The sequence below is a fragment of the Triticum dicoccoides genome, chromosome 7A, assembly GCF_002162155.2.
Source record: "Triticum dicoccoides isolate Atlit2015 ecotype Zavitan chromosome 7A, WEW_v2.0, whole genome shotgun sequence".
NCBI classification, from domain to species: Eukaryota; Viridiplantae; Streptophyta; class Magnoliopsida; order Poales; family Poaceae; genus Triticum; species Triticum dicoccoides.
The window spans coordinates 108,967,149-108,993,154 of NC_041392.1; the positions used below are offsets into that span (position 1 = coordinate 108,967,149).

A 26,006-nucleotide genomic window follows, 5' to 3' on the forward strand; every position below is an offset into this window, starting at 1 on the left:
CTTTAAACGCATGTAGTAAAGAGTTTCCTAAAGAAAACGCATATAAAGCAGTTAAGCACTATAGCACTAATGCATATGGGCTCCATGTTAAGACCCAAACTTTACATGGTAGAGTTTTTAGTTGGCTAAATATATATAGTAGGACCTCCTCAAGACCAACTTATGGAATAACACCAATGTTGCAAAAACATGGGCCTTAAGAGAAAAATAGCCTTGCGACCCACTCTCAAGCATTATGAGAAGGAGTTTTGGGAAGAAAAGAGAAACTAAGACCGGGTCATAGTGCTAGGAGCAAGCTGTAAGAAATGAAAAACAATTTCTCCCTTTTCTCGCACAAAAGGTATCAAGTGACTTTGTGGTTAAGTTGTTGGGGCTACGAGGAAGAAAAGTTAACATTGGGCTCCAATTTAAGACTCCCAGAAATCTTAAACATTATAGGTAATTTTGGTTGTTGTAACACATATGGTGGGGCATGCCTTAAGTTGTGCTCACGATTTAAACACTGGAGTCTTTCTAAAATAGTAAGCGTGAAACATGGCAAGACTTTTCTGTTTCATTCTTTCCAAGAATTTTTATTTTATTTTATTTTGTTTCAGAGGATCTACCCTTCTTAAAAATAATAATCTAAGCCTGTTTTCACAAACTCGCTCGACGAATTATGATTAAAGAGCCTTGAGATAAAAATATGTAAGGGTGATAATGTGGACACTCGTGCATGAGGGTTATGTCTATAATATTGCCTCTAAGCTTGTGTGAGATTAACCTTATGAATCTCATATGTGGAGGTGAAAGGTAAAATGCAGAGTCTCTGAAATCATGTACTTATAGTATGCACGCCCACAAGATTTACCCACTAATATGTCAGAGACGTATCTACTTTTTCAAACACTTTTGTTATGTTATTTCCCTCTAACTTGCATAATTTGGATAAAAATTAATCGGTCTGACGTCGTTTTCAGTAGAATTTGTAATGGTGTTATTTTCTATGCATGAAAAATGCCCAATAAAATAAAATAAGTATATGCCTAAAGTTTTCCAGATAAAAGAGCCATGGGACCAGAAGATGGAGCGAGGGGTGCCCAGGGCCACCACACGGCCCAAGACTTGGCAGCAAGGTGGGGCGCGTGGCCCCTGTGGCACGCCTCCCTTCGCCCTTTCACCTACCTAAGTTATCTGCCCTGAAAAATCTTGGGTTTTTTGTTGTATTTTTGTGGGACAGAGCCGACAGCACCGCTGATCTCTTGTGGAGGTTGTGTAGAGGCTGAGTTGGCCTCTGGAGAGGGGGACTCTTCGCCATTGCCATCACCAATTTCATGATCTTTCCACTCAAATCTAACAAAATGGACACCTATTACATAAGGGATCTCATCCAATTCCTCATCCACCCCATTCCCCCACTCATGTTACATCACTGCAATCCAAGTACAATCACTACAGCACTTTTGTTGCTGATAAATTATCGCAAAAAATATTTTTTTAGGCGTGGTTGAATTGACAACTCAACTGCTAAGATTTATCAATAGAAAATAATCTTGATAACCAAAAGTTTAAGGTATAGTAACAGTCGTCAAGGAAAGTACCACAACCCAAATTTAGTGATTCAGCACAAGGGGAGCCAAACAATATTTATAAACTTCAGCACCTACACATTCTCCAAGATGACAAATATGACCAGACACTCGCTGCAAGGACGATAAAAAGGGGCAAAAGGACTCAAAGTAAGGAAATGCCACGACGTGCAATCTATAGGAGTAACCTCGGTGGTGCAAAGTTATGGAGGAAAGGATGGTGGTGAACAACACCGATAAGTTTGTGAGGTATCTATGTTCGATGTGCATGCTTGATGAGCACAAGTCCTATAGTTAGACTTGCACGGTTGAAATGTGTGGTTTTTTGTTAGGGCTTGTTGAATGGTCATTATGGCTTCTTGAACTATAGGTCATACGAAAAATGTGTTGTGAAATAGACCCACCTTGACTTCTCAAATGGAGGAGACGACTTTTGTCGCAGTGAGAAAATGTAATGTAGGAATTCACACATCCTTGGGAGAAATGGGACTGGATCTTTCGCTCCACATTTGTTACACTTTGATGATTTGTCAAATTTTCTTGTAACTGAAATTTTGACCCAACCTTCATTGCCAATGTAACATCTTCCCTCTATCATCATTCACCTCCCCTCTGATACACACAATGAGCAAAATACCAGTTGATACCATCAGCAGAGGAGGGGACCTAGGGTGGCAACAAGGAGCGTCAATGGTAGCAGTGGAGAGCAGAGAACTATGGTGGCAGTGCTGCATTAATGGAACATTGGCATCAATATCTTTTAGAAAAGATGGGGGCGTGCCCAAGCAAAGGGGTGTCGGGGCAGGAAGACGAGGGAGGGTAATAGAGAATGAAGAAGGTGTGGTTAGCCGGACTGGTCAAACCAAGTGCTTTGATGTAGGCATCAACTCAAATCCATCGAGGGCATTCATCCACAAATCCGGGCCTAGTGTTTTCAGATAATGTGAAAACAAATAATGCAAGATCATTTTTCAAGAAATGTTGCCAAAGAATATCAACTGAAAAAAAGGAAAGGCCATCAGAGGGGTGGTTTTTTGGCTCTCTCGTTCCGAAAAAGGCATTAATCTCAATCAATGATTAGGGCATGTAGGGAAAAGCAATTAAGTGCATAATAATACATGTAAACAAACCTAGATATGTGGGCCATGCACATTAAAAGCTTTTCTGTCATTGCAAGATGGTGCATAATCACTTTGGATTTTAAATTTATTATCCGTGCTCATGCTGATGTTTTGCATTAATAGTGTTTCTACCTATACCAAAAATCAAACAATCATAGTCTATCCAGGTTTGTATTTCCCATTTATTCATGTCGATGTAGCATCTTCTCTTAAAAACATCCAAATAATTAAATATGATGAAATTCTTTGTTTTCTTAGACGGAACATATTTTTTTAAGAAACAACAACATGAAACTAACATTGTGAAGCTTCCGACCTTCTACTGGAAAAAAAAATCATGGAACATCATGAAATTTCCTCCCAAAATTGGTAACCATGAAATCCTTGGTTTTATTAGAAAAGACACAACTTCTGAAATTATTTATTGTGGTACCCTCTCTTATCCATTCGAAATTGGACTTCTGGAAAATCGCGAAATGCATTGGACGTTTGTTCCGAAAGTTCCCCGAATTAGTATCATGAGTTTCTTAGTTTCCTTGTAAGTAAAAATTCCCAAAATTATTTAGCATCATAACTTGCTTCCCCCTGCGTTCAAACCTTTTTTGTCCTATACATCCGTTCTTCCAAAACGATACCACTCCATCGTATTCAAACCTTTTTGCTCCACACAACCGTTCTTTCAAAACAGAACTACTACTCCCTCCGTCCCATAATATAAGACGTTTTTCCGTGCTCGTAAAGACGTCTTATATTATGCAACAGAGGCGTACCAGACTCCACATCCAAAAAGAGCCACCGACGCCGGAGGAAAAGCAAAAGCGATTCGCCCAACATTCAAATTCCAAATCCGCCTTTCGTTTCCTTTCCATGATGAAAGCACGAGGAAAAGGGCGGGTGGGCCCCGCCCGCTCCGCTCGGAAATCTTCTCTTCCCCGCAAAGCAGCTCACGAGTGACGACGAGTCGAGCGAATGAGCCAGCACGAGCACGCGCCCGCGCCCGCGACGACCTGTTAAACAAATCTTTTAATTTTTCTTTCCTTCTCTCCTCCGAAAACAAATTGCCGCAAGGAAAAGACCCAGACCCAGACCCAGTTGCCTCGCCTCGCCTCGCCTCGTCTCCCCCCCCAACCCCCAAATCCATTCCCATATAGCCGCCGCCGAGCCCCGAGCCGAGTTACTCCTCCCCGCGCGCTCGGCCCGACCCCCGCCCGCCGGGTGATTGGGCGGCCCTGCTGCCCGTAGCATTTTTGAATTCCGCGCCCCGGGCGGCCCATCTTCCCCGCCGCAGATGTCGCTGTATTTCCGGCGGCTCTTCAACCGGCGGTCGCCGGCCGGGCTCGTCGAGATCTCCAGCAACATTCTGGGTGCGTGCCTCCTCGCCCAATCCCCCCCTTCTCGTCTCGGCACTTGTTTGGTTATTATTAAGCTTTTCTCGAGGTCAGCACGGGTAAAACCTGCACGGCTGCTCGCCCTCGGCATGGACCTGTTCGTGCGACGGACGCGTCGCACGCCGGAAAACCTTGCTCGTGTTGCGTGCATGGCGGTGCCTCAGCTCGAACCCTCCAAGGTTTTAGTCCGCGACTTTGCGATTAGTATCGCGACCTGTTCCGTTCTTGTTCTTCTTTCGATATTGTTATATGTTCCTTCTGCAGTTGTTAGCCTGTGAGAAAATTCGTATGGACAGTATGTAGGGTATTCTTTAATATAAAATTTTATCAGGCGACATGACTGTGTCAAAGACCTTGTGCTATCGTGGTGACATTGCTTTCTTGTCTTGACCCGGCAGAGGCTGCGCAGGAGGCCCATTCATTAGCTGTGGCTGAACTTTGCGTTTTTGACCATAACAGGAACACTTTAGAATACAAAGGATTAGTTGCTTATCCAGGCTGTCATTATTTTCTCCGGCATTACGTGTTCATTCAGTGCGATTCGGTCCGTTAGGTGACATTTCAACAAGTTTTAGCACGAGGTGGCCCGAGGGCTTTAGCTTCTTCGGGCACGAACATGAATTCCTATGCTTCAGGGCATGGGATGCTCCTCCTGATTTATGAATTAGTCATCAATGGCTTAAATCAGGTCACAGTTCAAAGCCACAACAAGTAATGAGATGCTTTAAAGCCCGAAGCTCCGTGCCTGATATAAAAATATATTTTGCAGTAGGTATTTGTTTTCTCCTTTTACTGCGAAATGAACTTATGTGCAGCTTGGAATTATTTTTCTTTCTCATTACTTCATTAGGTCATTTTTTACAGAAAAACTAGCAGTTGGTCGAGTAAGTTGGCTTACAATTCAACAAGGTTTCTTGCTTTCTGATGAATCTGACTGTCTGAAACTAGTATATCATTCTGTTTCTATCAGACATCCACCTGCGTAGCATATGCATACCAAGTTACCAACTACCATTTTGTTTTCTCAGTGTGCATGGGTGTTTTATTGTTTAAGTTAAATGTTTCAAAGTGGGTACATGCTTTGTTCACATTACTTTTATACTCCCTCCGTTTTTATTTACTCTGCATATTAGAGTTGACTGAAGTCAAACTTCGTAAAGTTTGACCAAGTTTATAGAAAACAATATAGACATTTATCATAATAAATCTATACGATGTGAAAGTACATTTAATAATAAATCTAATGTTGTTGATTTGTTATTGTATATCTTAATATTTTTGTATATAAACTTGGTCAAAGTTTGTAAAGCTTGACTTTGACCAAAGCTAATACGCGAACTAAATAAAAACGGAGGGAGTATATGGAAACGCTCACCTGCTACCACTGGACAGGCTTTGTATGTTTGCGGTGATCTCACTTATTAATAGCAGAACTGATATTGCTCTCATTGTCACCTTTTAGATGCTAACTTTTGACTACATCTTTACTTTCCAGTATTTGACCAGTGCTTCTCCATGGATATGCTTGAAGAAGACGAATTGAAGCCATACATTGGAGGCATCTTAAAACAGCTACTTGCACGCTACTCCATCGATTCATTAATGGTATTCAACTTTGAGGGAGGAAAGAAGAACAGCCAAACTGCCCGCATTTTCTCAGGCTATGATATGAGTGCGATGGGTTATCCACGTAACTATGAGGGGTGTCCTTTGCTCACCTTGGAGATGATTCACCATTTTCTTAGGTCTAGTGAAAGCTGGCTCTCGTTAAGCCAGGACAACTTCCTGCTTATACATTCAGAACACGGTGGGTGGCCGGTCCTTGCTTTCGCATTGGCAGCCCTACTGGTTTACCTTCGAAGGTGCAAAGATGAGAGGAAGGCATTGGAGACGATCCACAAATATGCACCACCTGGGCTGGTTGAGCTCTACTCACCACTGAACCCAGCACCTTCTCATTTGAGATACTTGAAGTATGTGTCAAGACGGCACAAATCACCAGAATTGTGGCCTCCTGCTGACAGGATGCTGAACTTGAACTGTGCAATCATCAGGACGGTACCGAATTTTGATGGTCAAGGGGGATGTAGGCCAATATTTCGAATTTATGGCCCAGATCCCCTGGCTCCAAATGACAGTAGTGCCAAAGTTCTCTTTTCAACTCCGAAGACAGATGATTTTGTCCAGCTTTACACGCAGGTATAATTTTGTTTTGTATCATGAATTACTCAGTGATCTGTCACAGCAGGGCTGTGGTTTTTGTCTATAATGTAGGGTTATAAGTTGAACATCATTAGTTCATTACTGACCTATTCTCAAAATGGGAAAACATAAATATTAGACCCTTGAACTCTTTAAGTCAACTAGTTTCTGCGCTGACCTCATAAACTGCAAAACACTCGAATCACACCCCTGACCAAAAAGGCCAAAACAATCCTTGTTGCACCAACTGTTGGTTAAGTGTAGTTTACACCTTTTCTAGTTCTTACCCAGCCGTGATGTTGGCGATTATGCCACATCAGCAAAAGTTAGCTTATTTGAATACCACCATATTATCGAATTTATCTGGGTTGGACAGTTGAATGGTTGAAGTTAGATAGGTTGAAGAATGAAGAGAGTATTGGTTAACACATATGTAGAGTTTTCCCTTCTTGAAATACTTCAGATTTCCTTGGTCATCTGTGAGAGATTATTGGTTTACACATATAGCTCAATTTGTTTTCTATAATGGTTCTGAGTAAGTTCAAACTTGAAAGCGCATAATATTGCATCAGTTCATATAGATAGTTTATTTTTCACTTGGAAATTGCTACTGGCAAGATATCCTTAAGCTTAAATTGCCGAACTGAAAACATTACACTGTTTTTGTTTATAATTTCAGGAAGACAGTGAGATAATCAAGATTAATATCCGATGTCCTGTTCGAGGAGACATTGTCATGGAGTGCGTCAGCGTGGATGAGGACTTTAAACATGAAGTGATGGTATTCAGAGTTATGTTTAGCACGGCTTTTGTTGAAGACAATCTTCTGTTACTTGATAGGGACCAGATTGACATTCTGTGGGACACGAAACACCGGTTTCCCGTAGACTTCAGAGTTGAGGTAACCAGATAATCCTCACATTTTATAGCTTTATTCAGCTGTGCACTTTACCTCTATACATATTAATGGGGTATTTCTGCCTGATAATGATAGGTTATATTTTCGGAGATTGATGCGACCACATCGATTCACACTTCTGAGCCGTCAAGCGAAAGCGAAAGCAATCACATCACGGATGCTGCATCAGAGCAGAATGGTTTGAACAACGTGCATGATGGCTTTGATGTGATATCCATGCAGGAAACAGAAATCAGCAATGGCACACCTGAACATAACATTCCAGATAGCAGATCTGTCCAGACTTCTCAGATGGAACCAGAAAATATCCATTCTTCTGCACCAGAAGCTGAATCCGTAGGTCCAACCATTCAAGATCGTGAACTCTCCGTGGATGCACCAAAGTTTGAGGACGACAACGATGCTATTGCTGATACATCATCCTCGCAAGAAGCTGAATCTGTAGGCCCAACCTCTCAAGAAGACGAACTCGCTGAGAACGCTTCTGCAGGGGAGGAATCAGAAGGGAGTACAACCAATAGCACTGCCAATTCTGATGCGCAGTTGGCAGACCCCCCAGGTACAGAAGCTGACGCAGCCACTGCTGAACATTCTGACGCTAACTCAGAATCAGGTTCACCTTCAGGCAGCGCATCGTCTAGCTCGCCAAAGTTCGACGAAGATACCGAGGAAGCTGGTACAGCTGATGCTGAAGTACAGTCGATAGAACTGGAAGGATCTTGAGATTGCGACGTGGTGCTACTGTAAACTGGGGCAGCACTGGTCCATGGTACCGCCCTAAATGTAGTTTAAACACATACACTTCCACAGTAGAGTGGAGAATTGCTGGTCGTCCAGACCAAAAGCATTGTACAGTTTACGTTGGTTAAACATGTGAGAAATTATCAAATCATCTCTCCAGTTTTTGGAGTTGGAGGCATATGGTAGCTAGAGGTGGAGCTTCGATTCTTTTTATCATTTTCATGGCTGATTGGTTTGATGCCAACATTTGGCAAAAATCAAAAGGTGCCAAAAATTGGCAACTTTTGATGAGCTTGGCAAGAATAGTTTATAACCAACCAATCACTTTCGAACACTACATCTAAAAAAGTATATCCTGAGGTTGTCCAAGAAATGGTTTAAGCGCGGTAGGAAAGATGCATACGGCGGCGAAGGATTTTGCCAGGAACTCACATTGTGGCCTGGAGATGGATCCATAACTCACAGGCTGAGACAAGATGGGCTGCTTCACTTCCTCAATTCAACCAAACTAGCAAAAAACATGATATAGAGTCAAACAGTATATATATTCAATTAAAGGATTTGGACTTTCAGCTCGGGCTATTTTTCTGTCAAATGGCGAATTCAAACATTTTCAGAACATGGAGCTTTCTATTCCTCTGGAAACCATTTTTGATCTTCCAACCCGCACCACTCAAAAAACTGGTGAATCCTTTTTACCGTCTACTCCCTCCGTTGGGAATTATTTGTCGCAAAAATGGATGTATCTAGATGTATTTTAGTTCTAGATACATCCATTTTCGAGACAAGTAATTCCGAACGGAGGGAGTATTATTTATCCTCATAGGAAAAGGAAAAGAAGTCATATAATTAATTGCAAAACGGCAAAAGATCAAACCTTTTCAAATTTTAAATGGGGAAAATGATCAGATGGGAGGGCAAATAATCAAACTACAAATAACCTGTGTTAAAATCAAATTCCCCGTCGGGACGGGGTTTAGGGCTTTGATGAAATGCTAGAATGACACCATTGGATGTGGGGGATGCCTAGAGCTCCATCTACAAAGAGATGGATAGAGTTCCCCAAAATATTTCACCACAGACACATTTTGCAAATGCCTTGCATCTGAATGATATAAGCCATTGGCCTCCGGCAACCGTAGCAAGTCCGCAGTGCACAGTTCACTTAAATTGAACAACATAGTTTAAAGTACACACAAGTCAAGAACCACATGACCATTTCCTGGCTATCAATAATAAAAAAACAGAAAATATTATAACTGTCTGCGCCTAATGCGCAGTATTATGAGCCTGTTTGGGACTGCTCTGCTCCTTAAAATTCAGCTCCGCTCCAGAAAACACAAGCCAAACGGGGTAACTCCACGATATGCCGCTCCACAAAGAAACTAGAATCTGGGGCACAACTCCCAGTTTTTCATGAAGCTCTTCAGGGGGTGCTCTAAAAAACTCTAGAAGCTGGAGTTGGGTGAAAATTACCCACCACTGCCACCAGTAAGTGGATACCCCTTCGTTTCTCCCCCCTCGACCAATCAAATAGATCCTTTCCACCAAATTTCTCATTCTTGAAGCTAGAGCTAGATGGAAGCCAAACATTCTCTTTGGTAGGGCTACAACTTCCGGATGAAACTGCTCCAAAGTGAATTTAATGGAGCGAAACTGATTTTGGTGAAGCGATGCAGTCCCAAACAGGCTCTATATAGCAGCAATTCTAACACATCACTCCAGCTGCAGTAAGAGTGGACTTCTCTTTATTAGGCACAATCGACCAGGCTAAGCCCGTTGTCATCCTTGCGGATTACTCATTGACTGTACCATCATCTGATTATTATGTCTGCGGATGAGGATAATCCGTATCTGAGTTGCTCCCTGATGCGGTGCTTGCTAGCTTCATCCACCGGAAATCTTGGAGATATGGCAGTGCACTTCTTGCATGGGGATATAGCAGGCAACTCAATTCTTTTTAAGCACACGGCTCGTTCCATGACGAGCCGTATATAATTCATCACCTTGTATTCCTCCTCGAACCCTTTCATCACGAACAATTTCAATTTCAAGTGCTTGAAATTGGATGCTTGCCGCACCAAGTTGGTCTTCTCAGCATCATCCTCGGACTTATTGAATTCACATGAGTGACGAGATAACTTCATGAACCGAAAAAATAAACTACATTAGAAATTGGCATCCTCAACATCAACATTTCAAAATGCAGCACAATGGCCGCAGCATGAGTTAAGACATAAAAGTAAATGTGTGCTTAAAAAAGTTTAGAACCTTTCTGGAATTAGAGTTCTTGGAGGTATCTGAAGAAATGGAATTTCCTATATAGCATTTTGAATAAAGCAATGACTTTCTAGGATTCCAATTACATAGCAGTAAATAAACTAAGAAAAAATCGATAGAAATTTTGGGGGAATCTAAACATGAGGTTAGACATAATAGTCCCTCTATAAAGAAATACAAGAGCATTTAGAATTTTAGATCACTACTTTAGTGAAGTGATCTAAACGCTCTTATATTTCTTTACGGAGGGAGTAGAAAATATCCATTGCCTTTACGCACATTTCTTATGAAGCACACAAACAACCTTGAAGAACAACTTATCTGCCATGTATTCCAGGATTACACCATCATCCCTATATACAATTCACGGGTTCTCCCTGTTGATATATCCTAGAGAGCCCTGTATGTACTACATTTGATAGAATATATATAGTACTTAAGTGGTTTAATATTAGTATATTACACATGCATGCTGGTACCCTATATGTTAATGCTGCATATATGGAAAATGTAAACATGTCATTATATGGTCAAAGTGTGGATTGAAAGAACCGAATGACAGGCTTACATGAAAATTCTCCAGTGAAGGTGCACCTTCAAGTATAAACATAGTCCAATCCAAATCACATTCAGTAAATATACCGCAAAGGTGCACATCTCTCAGTTTGCTGAATATAGGGGTGAGCTGTTGTGGACCTTCAGGTTCAACCCATATCTGCAGTTAAAAGAACAGAAATATGGAGAATATTGTAACATGAAGCAAGAAACACATGTTTAAATAAATTGATAATAATTAGAAGTAGAGAGAATTGTAGTAGAAACTTACCATTTGAGTGTAAAAATTCAAAAGCAGATTCGACAGGTTTATGTCACTAGATAAACATTGGCTCAGCACGAATGGCTTCTGCCAAGGCTGGGCAGGACAAGCAAAGCAGACGTGATCAAGCTGGGGAACATAGCCAAAAGACACTGGGGGGTTTTCACAAAACCAAACATCGTATACCAGTTCCCTCAGTTTAGGAAGACAGATTAGCTCAACGTGTGTTAGACTATGTATAGCTTCTGTACTTATGTACGTATTGTAACACAACCATTATATATAATGAGATAAGCCACCCCTAGAGGGTGGTGCTGGTTCCCCAAAACTTATTGTCTTACATGGTATCACGCTAGGTTACGATCGCTTCCGCTTCTAAACCCTAATACCCGCACCGCCGCCGCAGCCGCCGCCGCCGCCTTCACCGCAGCCGCCGCGCCACCGATCGCGCCGCCGCCATGTCGAGCGCCGCCGCGCCACCGATCGCGCCGCCGCCATGTCGAGCGCCGCCACCACCGGTTCCACTGCTGCGGGCTTCCTCCCGGCCTCTCTTGCGGCTCTGCTCCACCTCCCGCTCGATGCCGTCTCCGTTCCGGCTCCGATCGGGACAAGGAGCATCGGCTCCGTCTTCTCCACGCCGCCGGCGCCCTCGCTTGGGCGTGACCTCGTAGTCCACACCGCGGCGCCGCCGTCCGCTGCGGACTCCGCAGGCGTCGTCCCGCCGCTCCTGCCGCAAGCGGATCACACCGCCCCGCTGGCGGGGTTGGCGGCGTCCGCCCCGGCCGCCAGCCTTGCGGCGTCCGAACCGGCCGCGAGCTTTGCGGCGCCCGCCCTGGCTGCGGTCCCGCCTCCTCCCGCATCGGCTTCGGTGCCTCTGGCTGCCTCCATGGTGTTTGCACCCCAGGCAGCCTCCTCGATGGGATCGTCTTCGCCGCCGCCGTTTCACTTCGGTCATCTCATCACCATCAAGCTCTCCGCCGACAACTACATCTTCTGGCGTGCGCAGGTTCTCCCGCTCTTGGGGAGTCACTACCTGCTAGGCTACGTCGACGGATCGCTTCCCTGCCCACCCGCGTTGGTAGACAGCGTGCACGGTCCGGTCTACAATCCGGCCCATCGCGTCTGGACGGGGCAGGACCAGGCGAACCTCTCCTCCATCCAGGGGTCGCTCTCGCCGGCAGTTGCCGGCCTTGTTGTCTTCGCGAAGACGTCTCATGAGGCCTGGACCATCCTTGAGCGCACCTTTGCAGCGCAGTCCCAGGCTCGTGTCTCTGCACTCCGTCGTCAGCTTGGAGAGTGTCAGAAGCTTGACTCCACTGCCACTGAGTTCTACAACAAGGTCAAGGGCCTCGCTGACACATTGGCCTCCATTGGACAGCCCCTCACCGACTCCGAGTTCAACTCGTTTATTGTCAATGGTCTTGATGAGGAGTATGATGCCTTAGTCGAGATCATCAACGAGCGGGGCAACTCGACACCCATGCTGGCACACGAGGTTTTCTCTCGGCTCCTTCTCACTGAGCAACGGGTCGAGACTCGCCGCACCAGGGGCACTGGCTCCCTCTCGGCCAACGCCGCCACCAAGGGTGGCCGCTCTTCTTCATCACCCCGGTCTCCCTTGGGGCTGCCATCGTCGCCCGCCTCGGCCCCCCCACCTACTGCGACCTTATCGGGGGCTGGCGGTCCACGTGTGTGTCAGCTTTGTGGCCGCGATGGGCACTGGGCCTCCAAGTGTCATAAGCGCTTCCAGCGAAGCTTCCTTGGTCTTGGCAATGACGGCAAAGATACACGCAACAATGCCCGTCAGGTCGCCATGGCTGATCGTCCCGCGCCGCAGAAGCAACAGGGACACACTTAGTCCTACTCCATCGATCCACACTGGTACATGGACTCTGGGGCGACAGAGCATCTGACCAGCGAGATGGGGAAGCTTCACACTCATGAACCCTATCATGGCTCCGACAAGATCCACACCGCCAATGGAGCAGGTATGCACATCTCTCATATTGGTCAAGCATCTCTTCTCACTAGACATGCCAATAGGAATCTTCAGCTTCGCAATGTTCTTCGAGTTCCATCTGTGACCCGTAATCTTCTTTCAGTTCCTAAACTCACACGTGATAATAATGTGCTTTGTGAATTTCACCCTTTTGATCTTTTTATTAAGGATCGGGGCACGAGGGATATTCTTCTTAGTGGGCGGTTGTGCCAGGGCCTCTACCGTCTGGAGCATCCTGGCGTCGCTCGCGTTTTCAGTGGAGTTCGGGTCTCTCCGTCACAGTGGCATGCTCGTCTTGGTCACCCGGCCACACCTATTGTCCGTCATATTTTGCGTCGTCATGAGCTTCCTAGTTTGTCTAGTAATAAAGATGTAGCAGTGTGTGATGCTTGTCAGCAGGGGAAGAGTCATCAACTTCCTTTTTCGGAGTCCAGTCGTGAGGTGAAACATCCTTTAGAACTTGTGTTTTCAGATGTATGGGGTCCTGCTCAGACTTCTGTCAGTGGTCATAATTACTATATCAGTTTCGTTGATGCTTATAGTCGCTTTACCTGGCTTTACCTTATTAAACGCAAATCTGATGTGTTTGATATTTTTGTTCAGTTTCAAAAACATGTTGAACGTCTTCTCAAGCACAAAATTGTTCATGTCCAGTCGGATTGGGGGGGGGGCGAGTATCGCAACCTCAACTCTTTCTTTCAGTCGCTTGGGATAGCTCATCGTTTAGCATGTCCACATACACATCAGCAGAATGGTTCAGTCGAACGTAAGCATCGTCATATTGTTGAAGCTGGTCTTACTCTTTTGGCTCATGCATCTGTTCCGTTTCGGTTTTGGAGTGATGCTTTCACCACTGCATGCTTTCTCATCAACCGTACTCCTACTCGTGTTTTAAACATGAAGACTCCCATTGAGGTTCTCCTTAATGAACAACCTGATTATACCTTTCTCAAGGTATTTGGGTGTGCTTGCTGGCCGCATCTTCGTCCATATAACAAGCGCAAGCTTGAGTTTCGTTCTAAGAAGTGTGTTTTTCTTGGCTATAGCTCTCTTCATAAAGGTTACAAATGTCTTCATGTTCCCACTAATCGTGTCTATATATCTCGGGACGTCGTGTTTGATGAGCATGTTTTTCCCTTTGCCAACCTTCCTGTGTCTACTGTCGAACCACCATCCCTGCATTCATCCTCTGTTGCTTCTGACCAATTTGATGATGTTGCATACTCTCCTTTGCTGTTACCTAACCATGATGCAGGAACCGGACGTGGAGCTCGTTTGGAGCTGTTGGAGGATTCACCATCATCATCGTCGTCTTCTGGTGGGCACGTCGATCGCCCTATGTTGCATGGCGTCGATTCGCGTGCTCATGCATGGTCACCCGACGAGCCCGTCGCGCCGAGCATCTCCACTGCTCGGTTCGCTACGCCAGCGATCGCCGAGTTTCCAGCGGCTCGGCCTTTTTCGCCAGCGGCCGCCGAGTCGCCCGCGGCTCGACCCGTCACGCCGTCTTCGCCTGCGGCTCGGCCCGTCACGCCGTCTTCGCCCGCGGCTCGGGTCCTCACGTCGCCTTCATCCGCGGATCGGCCCGCGACACCGGCCGCGCCACGGCCCACTATGCCGAGCTCGCCAACGGCCCGGTCTGTGATGCCGGAGTCGCCAGCTGCTTCGTCTGCTCTGCCGGTTTCGCCGGTGGGCCGGCCTTCTTCGTCGACCGAGTCCGAGGCTACCGTGACTGGCTCCTCGTCACCGGCTGATTCGTCAACGTCGCCGTCCTCCAGCCCGTTGCAGGCTGCTCCGTCGACCTCGGTGGTTCCTGTGTCCCGACCACATACACGCAGTCGCAGTGGCATTTTCAAACCTAAGGAACGTAAGGATGGTACGGTTGCTTGGTTGGCTGCTTGTTTGGCTGCTGCTGTTGCGGATCCATCTTCTGAGCCTCGCTCATATCAGGCTGCCCTGCGCATTCCACATTGGCGAGAGGCTATGGAGAAGGAGTTTCATGCTCTTCTTCGTAACAAGACATGGACTCTCGTTCCTCCACCACCACGGGTAAATGTTATTGACTCAAAATGGGTATTCAAAGTGAAGAAGCATTCGGATGGATCTATTGAGCGTTACAAAGCGCGACTTGTTGCTCGCGGTTTTCGGCAGCATCATGGTCTTGACTATGAGGACACCTTCAGTCCTGTCGTCAAGCCTACCACTATTCGGCTTCTTCTCTCCATTGCTGTTTCTCGTGGTTGGTCACTTTGTCAACTTGATGTGCAGAATGCTTTTCTACATGGATTTTTGGAGGAAGAGGTTTATATGAAACAGCCGCCTGGTTTCTCTGATCCTGATCGTCCTGACTATATCTGTCGTCTTTCCAAAGCACTATATGGTTTGAAGCAAGCTCCTCGTGCCTGGCATGCCCGCCTTGCCTCTGCCCTTCGTGCTCATGGGTTTGTGCCGTCCACTGCTGACACTTCATTATTTCTTCTACAGAAGCCAGAAGTCACTATGTACCTTTTGGTATATGTCGATGATATTATCCTTGTCAGCTCTTCTCAGTATGCTGCTAATGCTCTTGTCTGCTCTCTTGGTGCTGATTTTGCGGTCAAAGATCTTGGGAAGCTTCACTACTTTCTTGGAGTTGAGGTCACTTCTCGTGCTACTGGTCTTGTCCTTACGCAGAAGAAGTACTCCTTGGAGTTGTTACAAAGAGCTGGCATGCTGAAGTGCAAACCGACCACCACACCCATGTCGTCTACCAACAAGATAACAGCTGTTGATGGTGAGCTTTTGTCTCCTGCGGATGCCACAGAGTACAGGAGCATTGTTGGTGGACTTCAGTACTTGACGATCACGAGACCAGATATCTCTTATGCTGTTAACAGGGTTTGTCAGTATCTTCAGGCTCCCAGAGATACTCATTGGGCTGCTGTTAAACGCATTCTTCGTTATGTTCAGTTCACCCTGACATTTGGTATGCATATTCGGCCGACTTCCTCTCGGGTCCTTTCGGCCTTCTCTGATGCAGATTGGGCTGGTAGCCCAGATGACAGGCGATCCACGGGGGGTTATGCAGTATTCTTTGGCTCTAATTTGATCGCCTGGAGTGCTCGGAAACAGGCTACTGTGTCATGTAGCAGTACTGAAGCTGAGTACAAGGCTGTGGCTAATGCTACTGCAGAGATTATTTGGGTGCAGTCTTTGCTTCAGGAGTTGGGTTTGTCTCAACCACAGCCTCCTATTCTTTGGTGTGATAACATCGGTGCTACATACCTTTCTGCAAATCCAGTATTTCATGCCCGAACGAAACACATTGAAGTTGACTATCACTTTGTACGGGAACGTGTATCGCAGAAGCAACTCCAGATCAAGTTTATCTCATCTAAGGATCAACTTGCAGACATCTTCACTAAGCCTTTACCGCTGCCACAGTTTGAGGCTTGTAGGCGCAATCTTACCCTTCTCAGTTCTTTAGAAAGTGGCTAAGATTGAGGGAGGGTGTTAGACTATGTATAGCTTCTGTACTTATGTACGTATTGTAACACAACCATTATATATAATGAGATAAGCCACCCCTAGAGGGTGGTGCTGGTTCCCCAAAACTTATTGTCTTACAACGTGTATGCATCCAAAGCATTTAAGTTCAAGTGAGCTGAGCTCCGAGCTTGGGGCATGTAATTCAAGGACAGATTCCTGGGGCATTTCACAGGATCTCAAGGAAAGCATCTTAAGTTTACTGCAAGTGTTAAGAAGATTGGTGACATCTGAGTCTTGAAACGCAAGGTTCTGAAGGATTAGTCTAGTGAGCAATTTGAAGGCACCAGGGTATGCACCAAAGAATGACATAAACCGCTGTCCATACAAGGCTAACTGGGCATCACTTGGAGAAGCAATATCTGGGCACATTGTGAACTCAAGCCATTCAGGTTTGCCGCTCTTCACGACATCCCAAACCGTATTGCCAATTGTGGACAAGTAAGGGTCCATAATGTAGAAGCTGAGCTGCAATCTTTGGATGGTTCGAGTGCACTTGCAAGTCGGAGGAGACAGCAGTCTCCTCGTTGCGTCCGTGTATGCCTTCATTGTTTTATCTGTCGTGTAACCGGCCATACGGACGTCCGAGACAGTGATGAGCAGATGAGAGAGTTGATGAGGAAGGTGCCTCCATCGTGTTGCGATAGTGCCAGCTCAAATCACCGTGCGAAGATCAAGGCGTTCTAGGATTTGGAGAAGAATGTCATTGGGTAGCGCGCTAATTCTATCTTCATCTTTGCTGGCAACAATAGAATCTTCTCCTTCAGTTGGATCAATTATACCTTCAATTTTGCTCTGCAAAACAGCAAACTGAAGAAAATAAGGTCTTTCTTGATGTAGCAATAGTAATAAATAACAAGAAAGGGGAAGGAAGCAATGAACTTACACAGTTGCTTATTGACTCCATGATTGAACACCTGAGAAAGAGCAAGGATACAAAACAGTCTCACGAATCTAGGCCTTGTAGGTCGCTAGCTACTTATTCTGGATAGAAAAGCCCGGAAGAGGCCGAGTCAGAGTAGCAGAACCACTCCGAACTCAATTAGAAAACCAGCAGAAATCCTCCCCCGCCACGCATTGCTACCACAAATCTATAATAATGGTGTATTCTACGACACACACCGCGGGAGTGTTAGAATTGATCTGAGGCATACCGTCGATAATCCGAGGACCAAACAATCACACAAGGCACGACACCGAGATTTGTTAACGAGGTTTACCGATATGGCTATATCCCCGGGGCCTGACCACGGGCGCTCCTCCGCGTGACACCGTCATAATACCGCATCCGGTTGCCCTGGACACCGGCACAAGCCGCCGGCTTCCCCTATGTTCCGGTGCTATTATGTTGGCATAGGTTACATCGTGTGTCTACCCCAGCTATATATGAGAGGTCTAGGATACAAGTGTCATATTAGAACACGACTCCATATCCTATCTAAACACAATATTACTCGTAGTCCAACTGTAATCTACCTTGTATATAATATTCGACACAACTCTAACAAATTCCACCTTGCCGAATATTCGCCACCAACTTGAATTCGTCAATGCGTCAAACTTTCATGTACATTGGATTTGAGCTTATCCCATGAGTACCACTACTACTCCAAAGACTCCATATGACTCCACCTGCAACTTGTAGTCCCTTCATTTTTTAACCACAGTCAACGCTCGAGCAAAATTAAGTTCCACTTTACTCTAGTCTGTGCTCCCAACTTCCAGAGTATCCGTCCAACGCCATCACACACTGATCACCGACCCGCGTGAAAGTGAACAACTCACATATTGGGCGTCACACATAAGAGTTACCTGAACTCAACATCACCGCTCCATTCTTGACCGCCTGTTTGAAACATGAAGAAAATTCACCATTGCTTGTAGTCATCCTGAGTCAAATTCGCAGTTGTGTCACCACATGTATGATCACCAGAGCTCTGGCCCGTCTCCATGTCTCATGCGCCTCGCCGCTATTACCGCGTCGAGCCTCCGCTGTCTCGGTCAAGTCTCAAGGGTTGCGAATCCACAATACTCAACCCCCACTGCAGAGTACCATCGATCATCACAGACCGCTGACGAGTTTCATGCTTCCATCATACCACTAGGCTCCAGTCCGAATTGCGTGTCACTCCCTTTTTTTTCCCGTTGCTGAATAGGCTTCGATTCCATGGATCCTTACACCGTAGCCCCTCAATCCAGCTCTACCTTCAACATGACTTCAAGCTCCGTGTGTGCATCACCTTGAATCAACCCCGCGCCATAGTCTTATCGAAGCCACACAAGTCCTCTGACCCGCGCCACGTGTTTCCACGCCCCAGAAGTCGATCACCATCAGCATCACGCTCCTATGAAGCCGCCGTCGATCCCGCACCGTCTTCTGTACCAACCGATTTGCGTCGATCCGTCAGACTGACTAGTCTGACCTAGCCAAACATATTCAACTATATGACACGCTCAAGGCTCTCAAATCGTCTTCCACGAATTTCCATCCACCACATGATAATTCCATCACAGCTGACATGACTCTCCGCAACGCCTTCAAGCATCGATGTTGTGCTAACAAATGTTTCACCCTTGTCTGCCACAACTCAAGGTTTCCAGTTTTGTTGAACTTCTCTACCTCAAACCTAGTACCCATTGGCACCATGGTTCTTTGTACGGCTGACCCTATGAAAAATTTGAAGGAAATATTCCCTAGAGGCAATAACAAAGTTATTATTTATTTCCTTATATCATGATAAATGTTTATTATTCATTCTAGAATTGTATTAACCGGAAACATAATACATGTGTGAATACATAGACAAACAGAGTGTCACTAGTATGCCTCTACTTGACTAGCTCGTTAATCAAAGATGGTTATGTTTCCTAACCATGAACAAAGAGTTGTTATTTGATTAACGGGATCACATCATTAGGTGAATGATCTGATTGACATGACCCATTCCATTAGCTTAGGACCTGATCGTTTAGTATGTTGCTATTGCTTTCTTCATGACTTATACATGTTCCTATGACTATGAGATTATGCAACTCCCGTTTGCCGGATGAACACTTTGTTTGCTACCAAACGTCACAACGTAAATGGGTGATTATAAAGGTGCTCTACAGGTGTCTCCAAAGGTACATGTTGGGTTGGCGTATTTCGAGATTAGGATTTGTCACTCCGATTGTCGGAGAGGTATCTCTGGGCCCTCTCGATAATGCACATCACATAAGCCTTGCAAGCATTGCAACTAATGAGTTAGTTGTGAGATGATGTATTACGGAACGAGTAAAGAGACTTGTCGGTAACGATATTGAACTAGGTATTGAGATACGGACGATCGAATCTCGGGCAAGTAACATACCGATGACAAAGGGAACAACGTATGTTGTTATGCGGTCTGACCGATAAAGATCTTCGTAGAATATGTAGGAGCCAATATGAGCATCCAGGTTCCGCTATTGGTTATTGACCGGAGACGTGTCTCGGTCATGTCTACATTGTTCTCGAACCCGTAGGGTCCGCACGCTTAAGGTTTCGATGACAGTTATATTATGAGTTTATGAGTTTTGATGTACCGAAGTTAGTTCGGAGTCCCGGATGTGATCACGGACATGATGAGGAGTCTCGAAATGGTTGAGACATAAAGATTGATATATTGGACGGCTATGTTCGGAAACCGGAAGTGTTCCGGGTGATTTAGGAGAAAACCGGAGAGCCGGAGGGTTACCGGAACCCCCCCGGGAGAAGTAATGGACCATATGGGCCTTAGTGGAGAGAGAGAGGGGCTGCCAGAGGTGGGCCGCACGCCTCCTCCCCCCTGGTCCGAATTGGACTAGGAGAGGGGGGGGGGGCGGCGCCCCCCTTTCCCTCTCCCTCCCCACTTCTTTCCCCCTCCTAGTAGGAGTCCTACTCCTACTAGGAGGAGGACTCCTCCTGGCGCGCCTATAGGGGCCGGCCGGCCTCCTCCCCTTGCTCCTTTATATACGGGGGCAGGGGGGCACCCCTAGACACAAGTTGATCTTCGTGATCGTTCCTTAGCCGTGTGCGGTGCCCCCCTCCACCATATTCCACCTCGGTCATATTGTAGCGGTGCTTAGGCGAAGCCCTGCGACGGTAGAACATCAAGATCGTCACCACGCCATCGTGCTGACGGAACTCCTCCCCGACGCTTTGCTGGATTGGAGCCCGGGGATCGTCATCGAGCTGAACGTGTGCTAGAACTCGGAGGTGCCATAGTTTCTGTGCTTGATCGGTCGGGCCGTGGAGACGTACGACTACATCAACCAAACGCTTCCGTTGTCGATCTACAAAGGGTACGTAGATCACACTCTCCCCTCTCGTTGCTATGCATCACCATGATCTTGCGTGTGCGTAGGAAGTTTTTTGAAATTACTACGTTCCCCAACAGTGGCATCCGAGCCTAGGTTTTATATGTTGATGTTATATGCACGAGTAGAACACAAATGAGTTGTGGGCGATATAAGTCATACTGCTTACCAGCATGTCATACTTTGGTTCGGCGGTATTGTTTGACGAAGCGGCCCGGACCGACATTACGCGTACGCTTACGCGAGACCGGTTCTCCCGACGTGCTTTGCACATAGGTGGCTTGCGGATGACAGTTTCTCCAACTTTAGTTGAACCGAGTGTGGCTACGCCCGGTCCTTGCGAAGGTTAAAACATCACCGACTTGACAAACTATCGTTGTGGTTTTGATGCGTAGGTAAGATTGGTTCTTGCTTCAGCCCGTAGCAGCCACGTAAAACTTGCAACAACAAAGTAGAGGACGTCTAACTTATTTTTGCAGGGCATGTTGTGATGTGATATGGTCAAGACATGATGCTAAATTTTATTGTATGAGATGATCATGTTTTTAACCGAGTTATCGGCAACTGGCAGGAGCCATATGGTTGTCGCTTTATTGTATGCAATGCAATCGCGCTGTAATGCTTTACTTTATCACTAAGCGGTAGCGATAGTCGTGGAAGCATAAGATTGGCGTGACGACAACAACACTACGATGGAGATCAAGGTGTCGTGCCGGTGACGATGGTGATCACGACGGTGCTTCGATGGAGATCACAAGCACAAGATGATGATGGCCATATCATATCACTTATATTGATTGCAAGTGATGTTTATCTTTTATGCATCTTATCTTGCTTTGATTGACGGTAGCATTATAAGATGATCTCTCACTAATTATCAAGAAGTGTTCTCCCTGAGTATGCACCGTTGCGAAAGTTCTTCGTGCTGAGAGACCACGTGATGATCGGGTGTGATAGGCTCGACGTTCAAATACAACGGGTGCAAAACAGTTGCACACGTGGAATACTCAGGTTATACTTGACGAGCCAAGCATATACAGATATGGCCTCGGAACACGGAGACCGAAAGGTCGAGCGTGAATCATATAGTAGATATGATCAACATAATGATGTTCACCAATGAAACTACTCCATCTCACGTGATGATCGGACATGGTTTAGTTGATTTGGATCACGTAATCACTTAGAGGATTAGAGGGATGTCTATCTAAGTGGGAGTTCTTTAAGTAAATTAATTGAATCTAAATTTATCATGAAACTTAGTACCTGATAGTATCTTGCTTGTTTATGTTTGATTGTAGATAGATGGCTCGTGTTGTTGTTCCGTTGAATTTTAATGCGTTCCTTGAGAAAGCAAAGTTGAAAGATGATGGTAGCAATTACACGGACTGGGTCCGTAACTTGAGGATTATCCTCATTGCTGCACAGAAGAATTACGTCCTGGAAGCACCGCTGGGTGCCAGGCCTGCTGCTGGAGCAACACCAAATGTTATGAACGTCTGGCAGAGCAAAGCTGATGACTACTCGATAGTTCAGTGTGCCATGCTTTACGGCTTAGAATCGGGACTTCAACGACGTTTTGAACGTCATGGAGCATATGAGATGTTCCAGGAGTTGAAGTTAATATTTCAAGCAAATGCCCGGATTGAGAGATATGAAGTCTCCAATAAGTTCTATAGCTGCAAGATGGAGGAGAATAGTTCTGTCAGTGAGCATATACTCAAAATGTCTGGGTATAATAATCACTTGATACAATTGGGAGTTAATCTTCCAGATGATTGCGTCATTGACAGAATTCTCCAATCACTGCCACCAAGCTACAAGAGCTTCGTGATGAACTATAATATGCAAGGGATGAATAAGACTATTCCCGAGCTCTTCGCAATGCTGAAAGCTGCGGAGGTAGAAATCAAGAAGGAGCATCAAGTGTTGATGGTCAACAAGACCACTAGTTTCAAGAAAAAGGGCAAAGGGAAGAAGAAGGGGAACTTCAAAAGGAACGGCAAGCAAGTTGCTGCTCAAGAGAAGAAACCCAAACCTGGACCTAAGCCTGAAACTGAGTGCTTCTACTGCAAGCAGACTGGTCACTGGAAGCGGAACTGCCCCAAATATTTGGCGGATAAGAAGGATGGCAAGGTGAACAAAGGTATATGTGATATACATGTTATTGATGTGTACCTTACTAATGCTCGCAGTAGCACCTGGGTATTTGATACTAGTTCTGTTGCTAATATTTGCAACTCGAAACAGGGACTACGGATTAAGCGAAGATTGGCTAAGGACGAGGTGACGATGCGCGTGGGAAACGGTTCCAAAGTTGATGTGATCGCAGTCGGCACGCTACCTCTACATCTACCTTCGGGATTAATATTAGACCTAAATAATTATTATTTGGTGCCAGCGTTAAGCATGAACATTATATCTGGATCTTGTTTGATGCGAGACGGTTATTCATTTAAATCTGAGAATAATGGTTGTTCTATTTATATGAGTAATATCTTTTATGGTCATGCACCCTTAAAGAGTGGTCTATTTTTATTGAATCTCGATAGTAGTGACACACATATTCATAGTGTTGAAGCCAAAAGATGCAGAGTTGATAATGATAGTGCAACTTATTTGTGGCACTGCCGTTTAGGTCATATCGGTGTAAAGCGCATGAAGAAACTCCATACTGATGGACTTTTGGAACCACTTGATTATGAATCACTTGGTACTTGCGAACCGTGCCTTATGGGCAGGATGACTAAAACACCGTTCTCCGGTACTATGGAGAGAGCAACAGATTTGTTGGAAATCATACATACAGATGTATGTGGCCCGATGAATATTGAGGCTCGTGGCGGATATCGTTATTTTCTCACCTTTACAGATGACTTAAGTAGATATGGGTATATCTACTTAATGAAACATAAGTCTGAAACATTTGAAAAGTTCAAAGAATTTCAGAGTGAAGTTGAAAATCATCGTAACAAGAAAATAAAGTTTCTACGATCTGATCGTGGAGGAGAATATTTGAGTTACGAGTTTGGTGTACATTTGAAACAATGCGGAATAGTTTCGCAACTCACGCCACCCGGAACACCACAACGTAATGGTGTGTCCGAACATCGTAATCGTACTTTACTAGATATGGTGCGATCTATGATGTCTCTTACTGATTTACCGCTATCATTTTGGGGATACGCTCTAGAGACGGCCGCATTCACGTTAAATAGGGCACCATCAAAATCTGTTGAGACGACGCCTTATGAACTGTGGTTTGGCAAGAAACCAAAGTTGTCGTTTCTGAAAGTTTGGGGCTGCGATGCTTATGTGAAAAAACTTCAACCTGATAAGCTCGAACCCTAATCGGAGAAATGTGTCTTCATAGGATATCCAAAGAAAACTATTGGATACACCTTCTATCACAGATCCAAAGGCAAGACTTTTGTTGCTAAGATCGGAAACTTTCTAGAGAAGGAGTTTCTCTCGAAAGAAGTGAGTGGGAGGAAAGTAGAACTTGACGAGGTAACTGTACCTGCTCCCTTATTGGAAAATAGTGCATCACAGAAAACTGTTTCTGTGACACCTACACCAGTTAGTGAGGAAGCTAATGATGATGATCATGAAACTTCAGAACAAGATACTACTGAACCTCGTAGATCAACCAGAGTGAGATCCGCGCCAGAGTGGTACGGTAATCCTGTTCTAGAAGTCATGCTACTAGATCATGATGAACCTACGAACTATGAAGAAGCGATGGTGAGCCCAGATTCCGCAAAATGGCTTGAAGCCATGAAATCTGAGATGGGATCCATGTATGAGAACAAAGTATGGACTTTGATTGACTTGCCCGATGATCGGCAAGCAATTAAGAATAAATGGATCTTCAAGAAGAAGACTGACGCTGACGGTAATATTACTGTCTACAAAGCTCGACTTGTCGCAAAAGGTTTTCGGCAAGTTCAAGGGATTGACTACGATGAGACCTTCTCACCCGTAATGATGCTTAAGTCTGTCCGAATCATGTTAGCAATTGCCGCATTTTATGATTATGAAATTTGGCAGATGGATGTCAAAACTGCATTCCTGAATGGATTTCTGGAAGAAGAGTTGTATATGATGCAACCAGAAGGTTTTGTCGATCCAAAGGGAGCTAACAAAGTGTGCAAGCTCCAGCGATCCATTTATGGACTGGTGCAAGCCTCTCGGAGTTGGAATAAACGCTTTGATAGTGTGATCAAAGCGTTTGGTTTTATGCAGACTTTTGGAGAAGCCTGTATTTACAAGAAAGTGAGTGGGAGCTCTGTAGCATTTCTGATATTATATGTGGATGACATATTACTAATTGGAAATGATATAGAATTTCTGGATAGCATAAAGGGATACTTGAATAAGAGTTTTTCAATGAAAGACCTCGGTGAAGCTGCTTACATATTAGGCATTAAGATCTATAGAGATAGATCAAGACGCTCAATTGGACTTTCACAGACCACATACCTTGACAAAGTTTTGAAGAAGTTCAAAATGGATCAAGGAAAGAAAGGGTTCTTGCCTGTGCTACAAGGTGTGAAGTTGAGTAAGACTCAATGCCCGACCACTGCAGAAGATAGAGAGAATATGAAAGATGTTCCCTATGTTCAGCCATAGGCTCTATCATGTATGCAATGCTGTGTACATGACCTGATGTGTGCCCTGCTATAAGTCTAGCAGGGAGGTACCAAAGTAATCCAGGAGTGGATCACTGGACAGCGGTTAAGAACATCCTGAAATACCTGAAAAGGACTAAGGATATGTTTCTCATATATGGAGGTGACAAAGAGCTCATCGTAAAAGGTTACGTTGATGCAAGCTTTGACATTGATCCGGATGATTCTAAATCGCAAACCGGATACGTGTTTACATTAAACGGTGGAGCTATCAGTTGGTGCAGTTCTAAACAAAGCGTTGTAGCGGGATCTACATGTGAAGCGGAGTACATAGCTGCTTCGGAAGCAGCAAATGAAGGAGTCTGGATGAAGGATTTCATATCCGATCTAGGTGTCATACCTAGTGCATCGGGTCCAATGAAAATCTTTTGTGACAATACTGGTGCAATTGCCTTGGCAAAGGAATCCAGATTTCACAAGAGAACCAAGCACATCAAG

The 26,006-nt window shown here is 45.2% G+C and overlaps 1 protein-coding gene across 1 annotated transcript; it reads left to right on the forward strand.

The window, feature by feature from the left end:
* The first annotated feature begins 3,774 nt into the window (after window positions 1-3,774).
* Window positions 3,775-8,146, forward strand: LOC119331665 (formin-like protein 6). Its single transcript, XM_037604822.1, has 4 exons — window positions 3,775-4,053; window positions 5,573-6,276; window positions 6,959-7,180; window positions 7,274-8,146. Exons 1-4 carry the CDS (start codon window positions 3,978-3,980, stop codon window positions 7,919-7,921), a joined length of 1,650 nt encoding a protein of 549 aa, XP_037460719.1. The 5' UTR covers window positions 3,775-3,977; the 3' UTR covers window positions 7,922-8,146.
* The last annotated feature ends 17,860 nt before the right edge of the window (window positions 8,147-26,006 follow it).

Excerpts from the sequence above, each read along its gene's own strand:
- LOC119331665 (XM_037604822.1), top strand. The coding sequence starts at position 3,978 with ATGTCGCTGTATTTCCGGCGGCTCTTCAACCGGCGGTCGCCGGCCGGG. Across the intron at positions 4,054-5,572 it reads GATCTCCAGCAACATTCTGG|TATTTGACCAGTGCTTCTCC; the intron begins GTGCGTGCCTCC and ends TTTACTTTCCAG. Across the intron at positions 7,181-7,273 it reads CCGTAGACTTCAGAGTTGAG|GTTATATTTTCGGAGATTGA; the intron begins GTAACCAGATAA and ends TGATAATGATAG.